A 20,081-nucleotide genomic window follows, 5' to 3' on the forward strand; every position below is an offset into this window, starting at 1 on the left:
CTGTGTTAGCGCACACACACGCCTGCAGACTCTCCCTTGCTCCTCAACAGGAATAGTTCTGGCACATGAGTTCTGCCAGCAGCTGGTTCCTGAACAGCTGTCACTCGCCCTCTTGCTCTGGGGTCTCCACCCTTAAGTTCCTCCAACTCCCTTCTGGAGGAATTTTAACTGCCTGGTTGAGATGGGGAGCCGGTGAGGTTTGCACAGGGGAGGGAATGAGGGGATCTTCCTGCTCAAGGTTATATAGGCCTGTATTTTTAAAAATACGTTTTGACATGCTTAGATCACCTCTTAAATTTAAATTCTGTGCCTGTCTGGGTTAGCCCTTATGGTAGCTAGGGACCCACGGACCATCTGTATTATGGTGCAGATGGTCACTCTCCGACTCAAAATGCTAAAGAATGTGAAGTATATGTCAGATACTTAAAAAAAATAGGTTGGAGCTGCACATTCTGAAAGATAAGATCTTTTCAAATGAGTTCATGTTTTTTACAGAAAAAAAAAAGCCCAATCTTAGTAACCTTCCAGACCGAGAATGGAAGACTTCCTCCCCCACTTGGACATGGCAAGACACTTATTTAGTGAAGGGAATGGCATGTCTTCTGTGAAAGTTTCTGAAAGTTTGTTTGCGTTATTCTGAGATACAGATGGGGGATGTGGTGGCCAGGAACCAGATCTTCCCAGGGGTTTTAAAAAGTTACAGCATTCAACATAAACAAACAAGCAAAATCTATAATCAACAGAAAGTTGTGTGGCTTGTTGAAGTCACCCACAACCCCTCTATTAAGCAACATCTTGATATCTCCTAAAGTAGATGTCTGTCTGTGTTATCCTGGGTTCTCAGACTGTAACCCCACCTTGTTTGAGTTTTTTGCTTTTGTTTCTTAAGCTTGGAGGATCCTTGACAGGATGGGTGCAGCGAACTTTCCAAAGCACCCAAGCAGCTACAGCTTCCTCCCGGAATTCCTGTGCAGCTGAAGACAAGGCCACTGATCCCCTGCCCAAGGACTGCCCTGTGTCCTCTTACAACGAATGGGACCCGTTAGAGGAAGTGATAGTGGGCAGAGCAGAAAACGCCTGTGTCCCACCGTTCACAGTTGAGGTGAAGGTAAGCAAGGCTTTGAAAGCAGGTTCTCTCCTTAGTATCTGCAGCCTGATTCTGCTCCCACCTCCTCAGCAACTGCTTTCACCTGTGTGTGTGTGTGTGTGGGGGTGATTTTAAGTAATTTTGCTTGATCCCACCAGTATTTGATATTATTCACACATTGCTTCCTCCTTGAAACGTGCCTGGGAAGCGAGGAGAACTTTCCTGAGGGGCTGTTCTTTAGGTATTCCTCCATATTCTCCTTCACAACTTGTTAGCCTGTTGTTTCCCTTTTGTCCCATCCTTGTAGCCATCCTCACAGCTTCTGCTCCCTCATTCACTCGTCCGGACCACTCCCCTATGTTGGCACAGCTAGAGTTCCAGTTGCAGGACAAGTCTAAACCAGTCTTCATTTCTTCCTTTTAATTTTTGGCAGATTTACTTAATCAAATCAAAACACCAACCATCTTTGATTTTTCTTTCAGTCACATCTCCCACATCAAGCCTTTTGTCGAATGGAATCTCGCCCCATGCCTCAATCTCTGCCCTAGGTCTGGAGTTCATCTATGCCTGTTAGCTCCCAGCTGCCTCTCCTTCACTCCCCTCACTCAGCCATATTCCCAGCCACTATTGGAGTGACTTGTTCTAAGCCCAAATTTGATCATGTGACTCATTGTGCTCCCAAGATTCCTCTGCCTTACTAACACCCTCCTTCCGTTACTGAGAATAAAGCCCTCGTGGTACTCAGGTTTCTCCACAAGCTGGCTCTTTTGCACACACATCTCAGAGGTGTGTTGTATGGTAAGTTAGCAGATATTCATTTCTATTTAAGTGGCTTTCTCTTCTGATAGTCCACCTGGACTTGGAGCAGACGTTAGCAAACAAACAAGGACCATTGAGAACCATGCCTTTGCTCCCACCTATATCTCTCACCCATTTTCCTGCAACCCCTCTTGCCTCTACCTAGCTCTAAAATGTCTTCCCCAATACCTTCCAGAGTTTCCTGGCATTAAGTATTATCTTCCCTTAAAAAAATAACTCCTAATATTTATTTGCAGTATTCTTATGGCCAGAGTCCTTAGGGGCTAGAGTTCAGATGAAGTGTTATATAAGGATTCCTTCCATTATATAAGATCTTGTTAATCGTGAGTCATAAATGCATTTCTAGTGTACTTGAGTTCTGCCTAAATACCTACATCTTCATCTGTAATGCAGAGTGGGGAAATACATCTGTAAACGTGCCTGTGTCGCCAGAAAGGCATTGACATAAAGGAGCATCATTTCTGTTTGGAGAGATAAGATGTATACCTTGATGCAGATTCTAAGGGTCTGATGCCACCCAGCTGCCAAGGCAGTTGAAGCGCAAGGGATGCTAAGGAAGGAACATGCCAAGCACTGGGCAGTTGCAAAGCACTCTGAAGGAAGTAGTTCTTGAATGAGACCTGGCAGAGATTGCAATGGTTTCTTCCTATTATTCTGAATATACCTTTGGTTCTGATAACTGAAATTTGATATGCAGATTAATTTCTATGGTATCCCCATATTTTAAAATAAATAAGACATACTCTTTCAAAGTCTTTTCTTGAAAAGAAATATCCCTACCTATTTTGGCTGGGAAAATTCAGATTCAGGTAATAGCTTATCATCTAATCTTTCTTAAAAATTATTGACCATTACACATTTATCTGATCTGACCTTAGATGTTTTTAATTTGTATGTTTGTGTCTGTGTTTGCATGTCTGGGTAAGTACTCACGGAGGCCAGAAGTGGGTGTCAGATCCCCTAGTTAAAGTTACATGTAGTTCTAAGCTGCCAGACATGGGTGCTGGGAACTGAACTCAGATCCTCTGGAAGAACAGCAAGTGATTTCATGGAATCAGAGTTCTCAGACCTCATTTGAAATGCTTTGTCACTTGATTTATAGCTTTAGACTTTGTAGCTTAAAGTACTTGTGGAATGAATGCCATTAAAGTCAGAAGGCTGGCATTGAATTAGTTACTTGATAAAAGTTGGATAATTCATCATGTCAACTGCTTGACCTGCAGAATTTCTATTAAGTTTGCCAGCTACCTTACAGGATGAAACTTGAAGGTATAAAATTATATTTTGAAAAGCACAAAATATGGAAAGTATAAGTCATAGTTTTATGGATCCAGTTTGCCCATTACATCACAAATGTATGTTGAAGATATATTAGCTGTAGATACCAGTAACAGTAGCCATATTGATTTCATTCACTTTTCTGGTTACTTATGTTTTATGTTATAGACTAAGGTATTGAGGAAGAAGAAAGTAATCAGAAGATACATGCATCCTTTAGAAGCGAGATAGAAAGATGAATCTCATGAAGCCTAAGCTAGCCCTAAACTTCCAACGATGACCTTGAATTCCTGATCCCCCTGCCTCTACCTTCCAAAGCTAGGGTGACAGACATGTACCATAGGCCCAGGAACACAGATAAATTACAGTTTAAGAACAATAAGAGCTGGGCTGTGGTGGTACAGGCCTTTGATACCAGCACTGAGTAGGCAGAGGCAAGTGGATTTCTGTGAGTTTGAGGCCAGCCTGATCTACAGAGTTCTAGGACAGCCAGGCCTACACAGCAAATGGTGTTTTGAAAAAAAGAAAGAAAGAAAGAAAGAGAGAGAGAGAGAGAGAGAGAGAGAGAGAGAGAGAGGGGGGGGGAGGGGAGGGAAGGGAGGAAACGATGACTGGATTTGGTGGCACATGCCTATAATGCTAACACTCAGGACATTGAGTTAGGAGGATCTTAAGTTCAAGACCAGCCTAGCCTACATAGCAAAATCTTGTTTCAAAAAGAGAAGAATGATAAAATAATGTAATAGAGTGTCTTTAGGTGAATAGAGTTTAAAATATGTTACAGGATATACACATTGGAAAATTTTTCAAAAGGATCTAGGAACACATCGGCCAAAAGCACTATTTCAAAAGTTAATGGCTTTTCTTTTGTAAAACATAGTAAATAGTTGCTTTTGTCTCTCTTTTTTAAAATAAGGCCCTTGATAGAGGACTTCAAAAATATTATTAAGGTTAATATAATGCAAGTTTATTATCCAGATTAACAAAAGGTTTGTGTCTATTGGTATTTCTTAGACTTTTCAAAGAGGGTGTTTTAAAATTAACATAGCAGACAGACTCTGCACAGGTGTTTAGGCTGTGGGGGCTACAGAGTTTCCAGGAGTGCAGCTCCATCTCTGCCATAGGTTATTACAGACGTCATGTGCTACAGTAGAGTGCTCATCGTCTGGAAAATGCTTGGTAAATGATTGTCAACTCACTTAGCAAAGTTATAAAGGAATTGTAAACAATTTCTAAATCTTTCTTAGAAAATGTAATTTGCCCTGATCATTTGGACTTTGTCCAATGTTTGCCGGATTATAAACTGCACAAACATATGTTCAAATAAAATTTTTCTCCCAGAATAGTTGACTTAGTATTTCATATCAAGGCAAGGTTCACTCTGAACAGATACTCAGCACTAGACACTTTGGAGTGAGCATGGCAAGATGACATGACTGTGTCTGCCATGGTTCAGCGTTGAGTTTTCAAAGGCTTCTTGTCCCTTAGTGGACTGTAGGAGATGTGCCTGGCATGAGAAAATAGCAGTGGTGAATGGATGGGTAGTAGTACCAGGACGAGTCAGAGAGGGAAATAAAGAACTATTATCCTCTGTCTCTAGCTGCTATTGGAGAAATTCCTATGAGTAGAAAACTACTTGTTGTTTGGTTTGACATCAGTTTGTTTTGGTTTTTTATTTAATTTTTTTCATTTTACATACTAACCACAGTTCTCCCTTCCCTCTCCTTCTCCCACCTCCTCCCCCTTGCATCCCAACCCCCTCCAGTTTTTCTACACCTCAGAGGGGGTAAGACCTTCTTTGGGAAGTCAACAAAGTCTGGAGTACCAAGTTGAGGCAAGACCAAGCCCCTCTCCCCTGTATCAAGGCTGATATAGGTATCCCACCATAGGGAATGGGCTCCAGAAAGCTAGTTCATGCCCCTGGGTTAGGTCCTGGTGCTACTCCCAGCTACCTCCCCAACAGATCAAGCCACATGACTGTCACCCACATTCTGAGGGCCTATTTCGGTTTCATGCAGGTTCCCCAGCTATTAGTCCATAGTCCACGAGCCCCCACTAGCTCGGGTCAACTGTCTCTATGGTTTTCTCCATCATGTCTTTGTTAAGAGTAGATTAGCAGTAAAACTATTCAAATGTTCCACGCTGATAACACTTTTCCTGGGTTAGCAGTTAAGCCTGCTATTTGTTCATAGATCTTCAAGCTAATCAGAATAGGGACCAGCAAACTTTGTTTCTGCAGAAAGGCATACAGTACATGATTCAGGTTTTGCAGAGAATGAAAATCTACATTGTAGCTTTTTGATTCTCAGCCCTGCCACTATAATGAAAAAGCAGCCACAGGCATTGCATAACAAAATTAGCTTGAAGAGTCCCCTTAAACTTTTGTTTGGAAAAATAAGTGTCTTGGCTGGATTTGGCCTGGGGATCTTAGTTTAGCAACAACTCAGCTTTCAGAGCCTAGTTAGCTAGCATCCTTCATGTTTTTGAAAGATCTGCTTTTCAGCTTATTCTGTATCCTCCAGTCTGGGTTCCAGACTTAGTAGAGGCTAGTTTACACTCATACACTTTCTATTTATCAGATTAAGGTAAATATGGAAGAAGAGACATAAGCTTGGGGAAAAATGTTTCTGATATTGAAGATCTAGGCATTTAGTCCAGTCCTGATGAACAAAACTATTAGAACACCAGGTGTGGTATGCACACCTTTATTTCCAACACTTGGCATAGGAAGGCAGATCTCTGTGAGATCAAGGCCAGCCTGGTCTACATAATGAGTTCCAGGCCAGTCAGGACTGTATGATGAGACCCTATCTCAAAACAAACCAAAACAAAAATCTTTAAGAACAAGAACCATAATGAATAATCCTAGTTTTAGAAGGTTTTATACATCAAAGCGAAAATGTTCAAACTTGTAGAACATACTAGCCAAGCCCCTCACGATCTGGAACACTGCCCAGTCAGAGGACTGAAGTCTTGTCCAGTTTAGTCAGGTAGGGGGTGAGCACATGACCTCTCTGAGCCTCGTCCTTGCATGTGAAAAGGTCATGTGTTTGAGCGCCTTGTCTCTTGGGTAGGATTGCCAAGTGCTGTGGATAGCTAGCTAAACTAAGCAAGCTCCAATGCATTTGAGCCTTTAACCTATCTTTGCCCCTTCTTTTCAATACTTACTACTATCTACAAATGTCATATGTGAAGTAGAAACCTTATGTATAAAACATGATTAGAACCTGTAGTTGGCTGTCAACCAGCAATACAAAGAAACTTAAAAATAATACTTGCTTTGAATGTGTTTTTTAACTTAAAATGTTACATGGCTTTGCCAGTGTTGTGAAGAAGCTCTAAGAGCTTTTCTCAGGGTCTGGATCCTCTGCTTCATCTGGCTGGGTAAGTGTAATATGCAGCATGCACACAGCCAGTGTTTTTCTTTAAACTGACTGATAGCTTAGACAAGTGCCAAACAATCTTAATGTGGACTCTTTCGATTTTTATGTTTTGCATCTCACCATTGGAAAGTATTTGCATACTTAACTAACTCTGTAAACTTGCATTTCAGATTACTTTCCTTCCAAAGAGCCCAAAATTATGTGGGATTGGATTTGACAGAGGTGAGGGGTGTTAGGTGTGAGACACACAGACAGACAAGCTCCAAAGCCTGGATTGCATCAATGCACAGTTTTGTTAAATGCAAAGTCTGTCCAGTGGGAAAGTGAGCCATGCATGTTAAGGCATGTAAAAAATATTTGAGAACATAATCTTCACACAGTTAAAATATCTTTTTTTTGTCCCACAAAAATCTCTTGAAGTGCAGCATTCCTATAAGAACTCGGGCATTTGTGGATTGTTTAGGGTCTTGGCTTAATGTAGGGGTTTTTATTCTTTGTTTTTCCTCTGGTTTCATCTCACTGAGGCTCTCTAACAGGAGTGTCTATGCTCTGTTTTGTCTGTGAAGCATGGCCAGGAAGATTCCAAGCCTGTATTGTGGACAGACAAGCTGTTAGGGGTTGGGCATGAGATCTGAGGCAGAAGGATCAAAGGCCTCAAGAGAATTTAGGGCTAGAGATGCTCATTGGTTAAAAGTGCTTCCTGCTCTTCCAGAGGACCCAGGGTTAGTTCCAACACCAATGTCTGGCACAGCTCATAACTGACTGTTAACTCCAACTCCAGGAAATCCAGACCCTTCTGCTGGCGTGCCACACACACACACACACACACACACACACACACACACACACACACACACACACACAAATAAGTCTGTAAGAATATATGACAAGATGACTTAGAGATCTCCATTCAACAAATCCAGCAGAGGCTGGTGTGCTCAGTGCTGGGATGAGCTCTGAACAAGCTCTGTGTGTAGTATGCATCCCTCTTACGCTATACAAACATTTGCTCACAGCCTAAGAACCTACTGTGAACTGTATTATTCTCCCGTAATGCTTTCATTTACTTTCTTCTGCTTTTAGGCCAATACATATGAAAAGTACTGGTCATTTTACCAGAAAAACGGAGGTCTTTATTTTCCCAAAGATCACTTGAAAAAGGCTGTTGCTGAAGTTGAAGAAATGTGCAATATTTTAAAAACGGAAGGCGTGACAGTGAGGCGGCCTGACCCCATCGACTGGTCACTGAAGTATAAGACCCCTGATTTTGAATCTACAGGTAAGTACTGTCATGAAAGGAGTCTGACAGAGCCTTGATTTGCAATTTCCTTCTTCAATAGCTAAGGAGAATGCTCTTAGACTTTCTTGGAGAATCCTTTGTTTCTCTTACTAATCAAACTTTAGAGATTACTTTCTTACTAATCAAAACTTTAGAGATTACTGAGGAAGGCGTCTGATTCAGTTTGATATGGTTGAGGTGCACACATTCTAAACTTCTAAACGTTATAGACATTTTACATAAGAACAATGAACTGTACTTAGTTTTCCTTAACGGCAGAAATGAAAAGGGAAGTGGAGGGGATGGAGAGATGGCTCTTCAGTTAAGGGCCATTACTATTCTTGAAGAGGACCTGGGAGTTCAGAGTTCACAGCACCCAATCAGGCAGCTTGTAACAGCTTGTAACTCCAGTTCCAGGGGATCTGACACCGTCTTCTAGTGCACATACTCCCACACAGACACATATGACACACATATTTCAATTTTTTAAGGGGAGAATGGAAAAGTTCCCTGTTTAAAAGTGCCATTACTTCACAACTGCTCTTGTGTTTGAACTCTCTAATTTACTCTTCAGAATGATCTTAGCCTAGTCCTAATGGTGTCATACTGTCTATCATGAACTCTGTTTCTGAATCCAAAAAAAGGAACCTACAAGTAGAGAAGGCTTGATGGTTCAAAATCTCTCTCACTTCTTCCTTTACATTTTTGCTTGACATCACCACCCAACAGGGAATTCTTGTCAACAGTCTATTCTAGTGTGTATCATTCCCTTTGCCCTGTTTTATGTAATTATGCAGACAAACAAGGTTTTAGTAAGCTTTTTCTACAAATAGATTATGTTGCACATACTTTATGTCTTGGAGATTTGCATCACTGAGGTGGCCATGGAACTTTTGGTTTGATAGGTTTATACAGTGCGATGCCTCGAGACATCCTGATGGTTGTGGGAAATGAGATTATTGAGGCTCCCATGGCATGGCGCTCACGCTTCTTTGAGTACCGAGCATACAGGTCACTTATCAAAGACTACTTCCACCGTGGTGCCAAGTGGACAACAGCACCCAAGCCCACCATGGCTGATGAACTCTATGACAAGGTAGGTCCCTAGACATAGACCAGCTTGTTAATATCTTCCAAATAATCCACAAAGGATAAGAAAGAATTCTCTGATATTTGCATATATTGTGTATTTCCATTTTAAAAACTTACTATGTTTAGATGAAACTAGGAGTAAATGTTAATGATCACAATGGCAAAAATAATAATAGCTAACATTTACTGCTTACTCTGTACTGAGTCCTGGGCTCAGGATATATCATCGATCGTATTTGTTTACAAAAATTCTAGGAGTTGGGTGACAGTGGCACATGCCTTTAATCCCAGCACTCAGGAGGTAGAGGCAGGCAGATCTCTGTGAGTTCAAAGCCAGCCTGGTCTACAAAGTGAGTTCCAGGACAGCTAGGGCAACACAGAGAAAATCCTGTCTTGAAGAGAAAAAAAAAAAAAAAAAAAAAAACCTCTAGAAGGAAGTGATATTGTGGTATCATTTCATCACTGGGAGCAAAACTTGTCCTAAAGGCACATAGCTATTCATTGCTGGAGCCACAAAAATCCTTAGGCTAAAGTCATGTTCTCCTTCCAGCAAAAACACGTGTGTACCTATAATTCAAAGTAAGATGAAATAGGTAGTCATCTCCTGCCGGCAGGTTCTGCACCCATGAATCCAGGCAACTGTAAATAAGTAATATTTCTGAAAATTGTGCCTGTCCTGTCATTCAACAACAGTATGGCATACCCATTATTTATATAACACTTGGGTTGCACTGAGGATTATGACTAATCTCGCAATATTTTAAAGGATGCCGGAGGAAATGCATAAGACCCAGGCAAATGCCGTGCAAGTTTATGCAATGGACTTGAACATCCATAGGTTCTAGGCATTTAAAGGCAGAAATGAAAAATAAGTCCAGCACATCCAAATTTGGCAGGGAGAAACTTGGCGTCTCATTTTAGGGTATGAATTGGGCTCAGGACCAAATTCCTTCTCTAAAGGAGAAGGGTGACTTCATCCCGTTGGCTTTCAGAATTGTAACTAGGTACACACATGCATATGGTGTCACGGACTGTTTCGGAATCAATTACCCCCTGCACCACTTGTTTCTCTAATGGCTAGCTTTTCATTTTGTGATGGTGGTGGTGGTTTTGTTGTTTTGATTCGTTTATGTTACTTTTCTGTTTGCTCTGATGAGGGACTTGAGAGAAGGAATCTAAGTGAGAAGGATCTGTTTTAGCTCACAGTTTGGATTACATTGGCTGACCCCACCCTCATGGCTTGGCAGAACAGCCTGTTGACAGAAGCATGCAGGAGATGTTTTGGCTTCTTGGCAGACCAAAAGAGAAAGGGGATACAGGAAGAGACCAGAGCAAAATGGAGCCCCAAAGACACACCCCCAGCGACCCACCTTCTCCCAACTAGGTCGCACGTCCTAACTTTCACCACCTCTCAATAATGTGATCATGACTCCATCAAGGGATTAATTGATTGATTAGGTTAGAGCCCCTCATACTCTTCCCCCTCCCCTCTGGAAAGGCCAAAAGGATTTGCTTCACTAACCCCTTAGGCTTTCCTTAATCCAATCTGATTGGATTGTCAGAATTGACCGTCACAGACCAACATCTTTTCTATGGGTGTTTTAATCTAGAGTTGGAGTGTGGTATCTTGGGAAATTATGGTATTGGACTAATTTCTAAAATCATGCATATCCTTGTAAGTAAATTCCTTAAAAAAATAAATGCATTGTGTGTGTTCATTCTTGTCCCAACTAGGATTACCCCATCCATTCTGTGGAAGACAGACACAAATTGGCCTCGCAGGGAAAGTTTGTGACGACCGAGTTCGAGCCCTGCTTTGATGCTGCTGACTTCATTCGAGCTGGGAGAGATATATTTGCACAGAGAAGCCAGGTTGCTAACGCCTGGCTCCGGTGTCTCACACTATATTATTACATTCTTTAATCCTAAATTTTAAATTTTAAATCCTACAATCTTTTGGCTTTCCAAACTTAGAATGGAATATTTTTAAGATTGTTTTTATTTTCAGGTGACAAACTACCTGGGCATCGAGTGGATGCGTAGGCATCTTGCTCCAGACTACAGAGTGCACATCATCTCTTTTAAAGACCCCAATCCCATGCATATTGATGCCACCTTCAACATCATTGGACCTGGTCTTGTGCTCTCCAACCCTGACCGGCCATGTCATCAGGTAGGAGAGTTCTTAGGACACCAGAAAAGCTAAAGAGCCTAGAAACTTCATTTTAAACAAAAGAACCTTGGCACCGTAAGTATTTCCATGGTTCCCAGTGGTTCTGAATGGCAACTTCAGCAATTTATCTGACATTGACTTGCTTATGTTTTTACAAGCTTCTCAATGTGCAAAAATCTACACTGCCATTGGGATGGCTAGTATAGTATCACCAGACTGAGAATTTAGCTGTTTGTGGCTGTCAAAGCATCTAATTTGAGTGTTTGACTATGTTATCATTCAACAGTGAGTTCCTTATCATTTTCAATTGCAGTTCAACAGGATTATAAGCAAGTGACTTGGGTGTGGCCACAACAATGCCACTGAGCAGTAGTTACCTCTCCCCTCAAGTGAGTCAGCCTCCCTTCGGTCTGCCCACTTGGGGAGGAGCAGACCTGCCAAGTTGGCCCTGCTCTCTCCCTGTCACCCACACCCTCTTGTCTTCTACCTGCTGCCTCTTTGTCCAGCTGGGAAGTGAGCTATTTGCAAGGCTGCAGGACAACTTTTTAAAAGTACTTTCATACCATGCAGAGTTCATTTCTATCCCTTATTTTCATACCCAAAGACCAAGATGATCCATCTCACCTAATAGAATGTATTGATATTCTAAGAGAGAGTATGGTTGTGTGTGGAAAGGCCAACTTGTAATGGGTATCTAGTGGCAACTGTGGTGCTTTGAGACTACAGCACTGACATTTGTCCTTATTCATGGCCATGCAAAATGATGGGACTGTGGAGCAGATAGACTGTCAGTTTGATGTCATCACAATGTTGTTTTCTTATAACTAACCAGGACACATGTAAAGTTTCTTTAGTGAGAATGTCTTGGGAAAGTGTCTTTGGTATTTTAAAATTTTTTTAAAGATTTTATTTATTTTTATTATGTATACAACAATTCTGCTTCCATGCACACCAGAAGAGGGCACCAGATCTTATAATGGATGGTTGTGAGCCACCATGTGGTTGCTGGGAATTGAACTCAGGACCTCTGGAAGAGCAGTCGGTGCTCTTAACCACTGAGCCATCTCTCCAGCCCTGGTATTTTAAATTTTAAAACCTGAAAAGCTTTAATAGTTCTGTTGCTTTCTAACATCATTGGAAGGAAACACACACAGACACACACAAACACACCACAACACCACACACACAACACAACACACACACATACACACACATCACACAAACACATACACACACAACACACACACACATGCACACCACACCACACACACACATACAAGCAAACTATATACACAAATACACACACAACACAACACACACATATACACAGCACACATACACATACATACACATACCACACCATACACACCACACACATACATACACACACACCACACACACATACCACACCACACCACACAGACACATCCACACCACACACATACATACACAACACCACACAGACACACACCACACACATACATACACATACACCACACACACATACCATACCACACACACACATACCACACCACACACACACACATATACACACAACACACACATACACAAACCATACCACACGCACACACCACACACACACATACACACACATGCACACATAAACGTACAAACACATACACCACACACACATACACACATAACACATACTTAAGTTGATTCTTTGCAACATACAATTCATCCTCTAGCCAATCCTCCCATCCCTTTGAACCCCACTCCTCCCCGCCAGTCCCTTTCCTACATCCGTGACTTTTGGTTTGGTTTTGTGACACGTTTAGTTTAACCGGGCCATCTGTATGACAACTGGATTGAGATTATCCATGGGAGCCCGGTGGGGTCACCACTGGATACAAAGTGAAGGCAATGATTCTATCAGTAGCGAACAGTTCACTAGGGAGGGGTAAGGCCCCCGAGTCCCTCCTCCATCCATGTCTCTGTCCACAGCCCATTCTTGTACAAACCCAACACAGGTATCCACTGCTATTTTAAATTATAATTTGAACTGAATCATTGACTTTTACAAAAATTGTGATTTATTTATTTTTATTCTTATGTGCATTGGTGTTTTGCCTGCATGTTTGTCTGTCCCCTCTCACTGGAGTTTCTGACAGTTGTGAGCTGCCATGTGGGTGCTGGGAATTGAACCCAGGTCCTCTGGAAGTACAGCCGGTGCTCTTAATCTTTGAGCCATCTCTCCAATCCCCCAAATCATAAACTTTAAAAAAATTGTGTCCTTATTTTGTTAATGGAAGCAATTGCTTACCAAAAGAGTTATTAATGATGGAGAGCAGGGTGTCAAAGCACATGCCTACAATCCTAACTACTGTGATGCTGAGGCAGGTGGATTGTAAGGCCAAGGGCAGCCTGGGCTGTATGGCAGACCTCATCTTTAAAAACAAAACCATAAGGACTGTCAGGAACCCCTTAGCAAATGTGGACTGAAGTCTGTCGGGTTGTTTGATCTTACAGATTGATCTTTTCAAGAAAGCGGGATGGACCATCGTTACTCCTCCATCACCAGTCATCCCCGACGGTAAGCCGACCTTTATAGCCTTTGTGACCAAGTATCTTCACCTGTAGAGAAAGCCAACTTTTGTCAAACTAGAACTGGCATGTCCACCACTGAATAGTAAAGTGACAGCTGGTTCTAGAGTGAGGCCGGGATAAGTGTGTGTGTGAGTTTTCCTTTTGTAGAAAATGAAAATGAGGGGACAGAATGTAAAATACCATGTAAAATAAGACAGGATGAATTCCAAATGTCTGGTGAATATGGATTGATTTGTAAGATTTATAGATATATTATTCTATAAATAAAATGAGTCATCAGACCTGGGAATGTAGTTCAGTGGTGGAATGCTTGCTTAGCATGTTTAAGACCCTGGGTTTGACCCCTAGTAGTACAAAAACTCAAACATAGCGAAGCAGGGTAGAACAGGTCAGTAATGCCAGCACAGAGAAGGCTGAGACAGGGAGATTGCAGCTCAGTGTCATTTTGTATCATGGAGAAAACTTGCCGGGAAAAATAAAAGGTAACATAAGATAATAAAATAAGCTCTCATGCGGGAAACTAAAGCAGGAAAGGGACCAAGCTGTCACTTCAGTGCCCTTCCCTTGTAAGTCTTTGCTCTACACAAACAAATGGGATCAGATACGCATGGTTTAACAGTTGATGCTATTTTCAGATCATCCCCTCTGGATGTCATCCAAATGGCTTTCCATGAACGTCTTAATGCTAGATGAGAAGCGTGTCATGGTAGATGCCAACGAAGCCCCAATTCAGAAGATGTTTGAGAAGCTGGGTATGTATGGTAAACCAGCATGTTGTCACATGTAAACGTTCACCACAAACTGGAAAAAAAAGGCAGGTGGTTTATTAAATTCAATTACCGTCCCTATAAAGGTTCTAAATTATTGCCATATAATTGGTTAGTGATATTGTTTCCAGTAAGTATAACCTTTAAAAGTTGGGAATGCAGCGTGAGTTCCTGAAACATCCCTTGGCAATAGTTAATCCATCTTCTGTAACTCTGCCAGTTTCCTGGTGCCCATGTGTGGAGAGTCACCCATGTGCAGATGAGTTGCTTTGCCCTTCTACAAAGAGGAGATTACTGGAGGTCCTTTAGAAGTAATTTAATGGTAATCTCATGTATCAGAGGGCTTATCAGGACACAACTGGAAAAGTGGCATATGTGTGCATTAGGAACAGTTAACATGGTTCTCAAATGCAAAACAAAGATTCCAGCCAGTCACTCCATTTTTAAAGGGCACCACTGGCTTTTACCTGGGGCCCAGTTTTCCTATTCTGACATTTAAAGTTTAGACCAGGATTCTAATACCATTGAGGAAAACACTGAAAGAAAAGATTTCATGGGAGCTATGGGAAACATATTATGTGTGAGCTGTTCTTAGCACATTTCACACATCTTCAGTGTGAATTTGGTGACAGCCAGGCAGATTACCTGTTGAAATAGGTTGTTAAAAATTTTTGTTCTACATTCCCAATGTACTCCATAGAAGACTGTTTTCTTATTTACCACATCCATCCTTAATGTAGAGTCCTTTTTGTTTGTCTGTTTGTTTGTTTGTTTTTTAAAAAGATAGCTTGACAGTTTTGAATTGATCAGTACCTGGTGATTGGACCCATAACACCAAGCCACTTTTTCCTTGGCCTTCATTAAGTAACAATATTACTTGGATTCGACCTTTTCATCTATGATTTTGTTATTTCTCGAAATTAAGCTAATGGAAAGTACCAAGTAATCTGATTTGATAGTTTTAATCTTGTAGTTAAAGTCTGTTTAGACATGGAGAACTTTCATATCAAATAGCTATGCTTCTCTCCACTTCAGGATGAGTATGCTATGACCAGATGGGACACAGACACTTCCTATCCCACATCTGCTGTGTTTCCATTCAAACCCCACTCTCAGCCGCATGTAGGAGGAGTACCCCGGGGAGTGTTTCTCAAGCCTCCTTGTTTTCTCTACCAGGCAGTGAAAAAGATGAACATGTCCTTGCCATGCTTATGTTGAGTTCAGTACTTAATTTTAGTACTTTTCTAGGTATATATGCTCATCCAGACTGTCAATTTGTAAACAGTCACTGGAACGAAACTTGAGTCTCTGTTGACTTTTTGTTGAAGATGTTATATCAGTGGTGGGCTAGGTTAGATAGTCTATGAAAACACACAAAAGAGACCACTGTGGACTGGACTGCCCTGAGGGATTTGAACCTCGGTGTTCCTCCAGGTATTTGGACTTATAACTACCTGTCAAGAGAGCTTCATATTAGTCCATCTAAGTGACTTGTCTTTCTCTTTCTATGCAGGTATCAGAACCATTAAGGTTAACATTCGAAACGCCAATTCCCTGGGGGGAGGCTTCCACTGCTGGACCTGTGATGTCCGGCGCCGAGGCACCCTTCAGTCCTACTTTGACTGAGCAGGCATGGCATGGCTTGGGGCATGGCCTCAGAGATACCTAAGAAGCGTAGCAGCAAGGCCCATTCTATCGCTTTAATAAATGCATGAACTGTAGCACTTTGAACAATCACATCTTTAACAGGGGTCCCTGCCTGGTTTACTGTTCTATCACATAAGGGAGATGGCTCTTACTAGGTTTACTTTCTTCTTCTAAGTTCTTTACTGTTTGGCTTCAAGTATAAAAGCTGAGTAAATGTATACCGAGGCAAAAATTAGTCACTTGAGTAACTTGGCCACTAATATTTAACCATCTACCTCTGTTTTTAATTTTCTTTCCAAAAGGCAGCTTGAAATGTCAATTCTAACGTTAGTTTTTTTCTCCCCTTTTTGGTGGACTTGCAAATGTTTCTATCACTTTTTTTTTTCCTCTAAATGGGACAAAGACTTAGGAGAAAAAGAACCCCACAGATCCTAAGTAGAATCAGATATTTGTCTTTTTTTCTAAAAAGCAATTTGAGTAATTTTTTAAAATTTGTTTTTAAATAACCTAAACTATGCAAACACTGAGAAAATGAAGTGAATTTTCCATGAATGCTTTTAACATTCTTGTGTTGACATTTGGTCCTAAAATCTTGTCCTACATCTTACCTCATCTCAAGTGGGTTATTCTTGTCTTCTTCCTTCCTTTCCAAAAATTGAAAGAAGTGCTTAGTGTAATAGGTATAACTCGTAGTTCCCATCCCTTAATGTTGATGTTCAATATCTAACACATATAACAGCATCTTTGGTAATCTAAGACTTGTTTACATTTGTGCAAATTGTTTAAAGCATAGAGTTTTACAGCATTTTTTAAAAACTAATGCAGGCAAAAAATACATGTGACATTAAATAATTTTAATGTTGGATATTGTATACGGATTTTTATTCTAATAAACTTTTGTGTTCCAGATTGGATTTTATTGTGTTTGGCCCCAGTCTCATGACTTTACTGTAAGTTACAGGAGTGTAGCTGTTGGATGAGAGTTATGTGTATGTGTGTGGGAGAGAGGGGGGCGGGAGAGGGAGAGAGGGTGTGTGGGTACACATGCTAAGGTAGGTAAGCACATGTGTGCGTATGCATATGGAGATCAGAGGTCAACCTCAGGTGTCCTTCTTCAGGTGCCATCCACCTTGATTGTCTCTTTTGCACTGGCCTGGAGCTCACCAAGAACACTAGTTGACTGGGCCAGTAAGTTCCAGGGATCCGGCTGCCTCTCCCTCCCCAGCAGTGGGATGTGAGCACACACCACCACAGCTGGCTTTTTCACTTGGGTTCTGGGGCTCAAATGCTCTTCTCATGCTTGCACAAGTACTTTTCCAACTGAGATTTCTCCTCAGCCCACCTTGGAGCAGAACTGTAGTTTTCTGAAATAATCAAGATATGCATCCCCAATTCAAACCTAATATTGTATCCAAAAATGATTGACAAAGATTGGTCATAGGCTAGCACTTGGTAGGATCAGGAGTTCTAGGTCAGCCTTAGCTGCATAGCCAGATCAAAACCAGCTTGGGCTACATGAGACCTTGGTTTAAAAAGGTGGAGGTGGCGGGGGGGGGAGGAGGGGGGGGGGAAGGAAGAGGCTAAAACAGGGAACAAGGAAGAAAGGAATGAAAAGAAATGAACAGAGTCAGAATTGGGCTTATTCCCCACTCATTCAAAGCCATCTGAATGTTTCACAAGCATGGGACAGGACGGGTGTGTGTGGGGGGTGTCAGTCCTAGGCCCCCAAAAGAAAAGGGATCTCAGTTCTGGAGGCTGATGGATGTTTTCCCTCACAAGAACACTGCATAGGATATGTAATTAGAGATGAATCACGGGTTTCAGCCACTCCTTTAACTTGCTTTGTGTCGGGTCCCAGGACACAGAAGTGCTATAAGAACACTAGTGTGACACTTGAACTGGTAGTGTTTGAGAATGGTACAGTTGTGTGGGTTGATGTACACACACTGAAGCCACCCAGTCAGGGCCTAAATGGCCTCTCCTGTTGTAACAGGCACTCCCTGTATTCAACGCAGTACATAACCCAGACCTTCACTCGACTTTCTCAAGAAGATAGAGACCATGGAGCATCAGTTCCTTCAGCTTCAGCTGGAGTCCCTCGAGGCTGGGAACTAAGCTTGGGTTATCTGCAAGAGCCTCAAAAGTGTTCTAATCGTGAAGCCATCTTTCCAGGTAGACACTTGCACAGAGAAATAAGTCCATGAACAAGATGTCAGGATGAGAAGTAAAGATGCTACGGTGGTTGGTGCTGTTTGGGACATGCACTTTGGAGTGCATCTGTGGGGATTATCTTGCTTGTATAACTGAAGTGGGAAGATCTGCCCACTATGCATGTGGCCATTCTCAGGCTGGGGTCCTGGGCTGTATAAAAATGGAGAAAGTAAACTGAGGACATGCATGCATTAACTCATTGATCTCTGCTCGTCACCGTGGGTATAATGTGACCAGTTCTCTCAAAAATCCACATTACCAGCCGGGCGTTGGTGGGGCACGCCTTTATTCCCAGCACTCGGGAGGCAGAGGCAGGAGGATCTCTGTGAGTTCGAGACTAGCCTGGTCTACAAGAGCTAGTTCCAGGACAGCCTCCAAAGCCACAGAGAAACCCTGCCTTGAAAAACCAAAAAAAAAAAAAAAATCCACATTACCACGCAGTTTATCAGAAATCTATGTACCCCTCAATTGAAAGTGATTTACACTCTCTGTAAGGACATGCCAAGAGTAACTATCAAGAAAGACTCTAATAGAAATCTATAAATGTCTTTCCAATCAACAAATACACTCAATTTAAATCATCTGCTCCTGAGCTGATATCAGTGTCTGTGTGGACAGTACAGCCTCAGATACAGAAACATGCAGATCTCATTAGAGGTTAGCATCAATAGATGAACTCTGCATGGTAATAGCGAGCCCTGTGAACATCAAATTCGTCACAATATTATCTCCCCCACAAATTCCATCTCTCTCCTAGATCTATAATAGTTCAGATTCCCAAAAGAAACAGATTATATGTTCTCCAAGGAACTAGCATAAGCATTGATCACAAAGGGGGATTTATGAATGGTTTGCAAGGTAGAGGTTAAAAAGCCTCACAATTGTCATCTACAGCCAGGGCATCAGCTCACTCCAAGAGGCTGAAAGCCTCAGAACAATAGGAACCAACCACATAGCTTCATCGGAGGCCAAAAGTATGAAATTCCCTGGAGTGTTGCCAGGGGAACCCCAGCTCAAAAGCTGAAGGTAGAGTCTAACACCCAGGTGCTGGTAGCAGCTATAGGCACTCTAGGTAAGGAAGAATCCAGCTTGTGAGCACCAGCTGGCTTCCTCCTTTTTGTACTTTGGTTCCGCAGGGCCCTGGCCCATTGGACAGTGACATCCAGGTTCAGGGATGGCCCTTCCCTCTCGGTTGCCATTGCACAGGTCAATCATCTCTCATGTACCTTTATGCCTGCTAGTGTGCTTTACTGATCTAAATATCTCTCAGTACTGTTTAATTGAAAATCGAAGCTAACTATCACAAGGCACATATTATAAGTACTCTCAGTTATTATTATTCTATGTTAAGAATTTTCTGAAGGGAGGCTTTGGTGCAAACTTCTTTTCTGTTTGTTGTATTAGTGCTCACACGGCATACCAATTTTAACTTTTGTCCATTAAGCCCAAACTGTTTACTCTCTGATTGGGCTCAGTGGTTAACAGCAGTGGATGCTCTTCAGAAAAAGACCCTGGTTTGGTTCCCAACACCCACAAGGTGGCTACAGCCATCTGCAACTCCAGTTCCAGGGGATCCAGTTGCCCTCTCCTGGCTTCCAATGACATCTGCACACACATGATACACATACACACCTGCAGATGAAACACCCATATACATAAAGTAAAACAACAACAAAAAGAACTCGCTAATGGCCAGCAAGATGCCCACACCCATGCCCTCCTTACAATAAAATGTGATAAAAAGCTTGCTGGTGCCCAGCAAGATGCCTACATATAT

The 20,081-nt window shown here is 41.9% G+C and overlaps 1 protein-coding gene across 1 annotated transcript; it reads left to right on the forward strand.

Annotated features, from left to right (window-relative positions):
* Positions 1-1,001: 1,001 nt before the first annotated feature.
* On the forward strand, positions 1,002-17,007 carry Gatm (glycine amidinotransferase). The gene is made up of 8 exons (XM_035446464.1): positions 1,002-1,108; positions 7,651-7,846; positions 8,752-8,942; positions 10,673-10,810; positions 10,947-11,111; positions 13,602-13,665; positions 14,315-14,431; positions 15,960-17,007. Exons 2-8 carry the CDS (start codon positions 7,750-7,752, stop codon positions 16,070-16,072), a joined length of 885 nt encoding a protein of 294 aa, XP_035302355.1. The 5' UTR covers positions 1,002-1,108; positions 7,651-7,749; the 3' UTR covers positions 16,073-17,007.
* Positions 17,008-20,081: the final 3,074 nt, after the last annotated feature.

This window comes from Cricetulus griseus, chromosome 6 (assembly GCF_003668045.3).
Source record: "Cricetulus griseus strain 17A/GY chromosome 6, alternate assembly CriGri-PICRH-1.0, whole genome shotgun sequence".
In the NCBI taxonomy this organism is placed as follows: domain Eukaryota; kingdom Metazoa; phylum Chordata; class Mammalia; order Rodentia; family Cricetidae; genus Cricetulus; species Cricetulus griseus.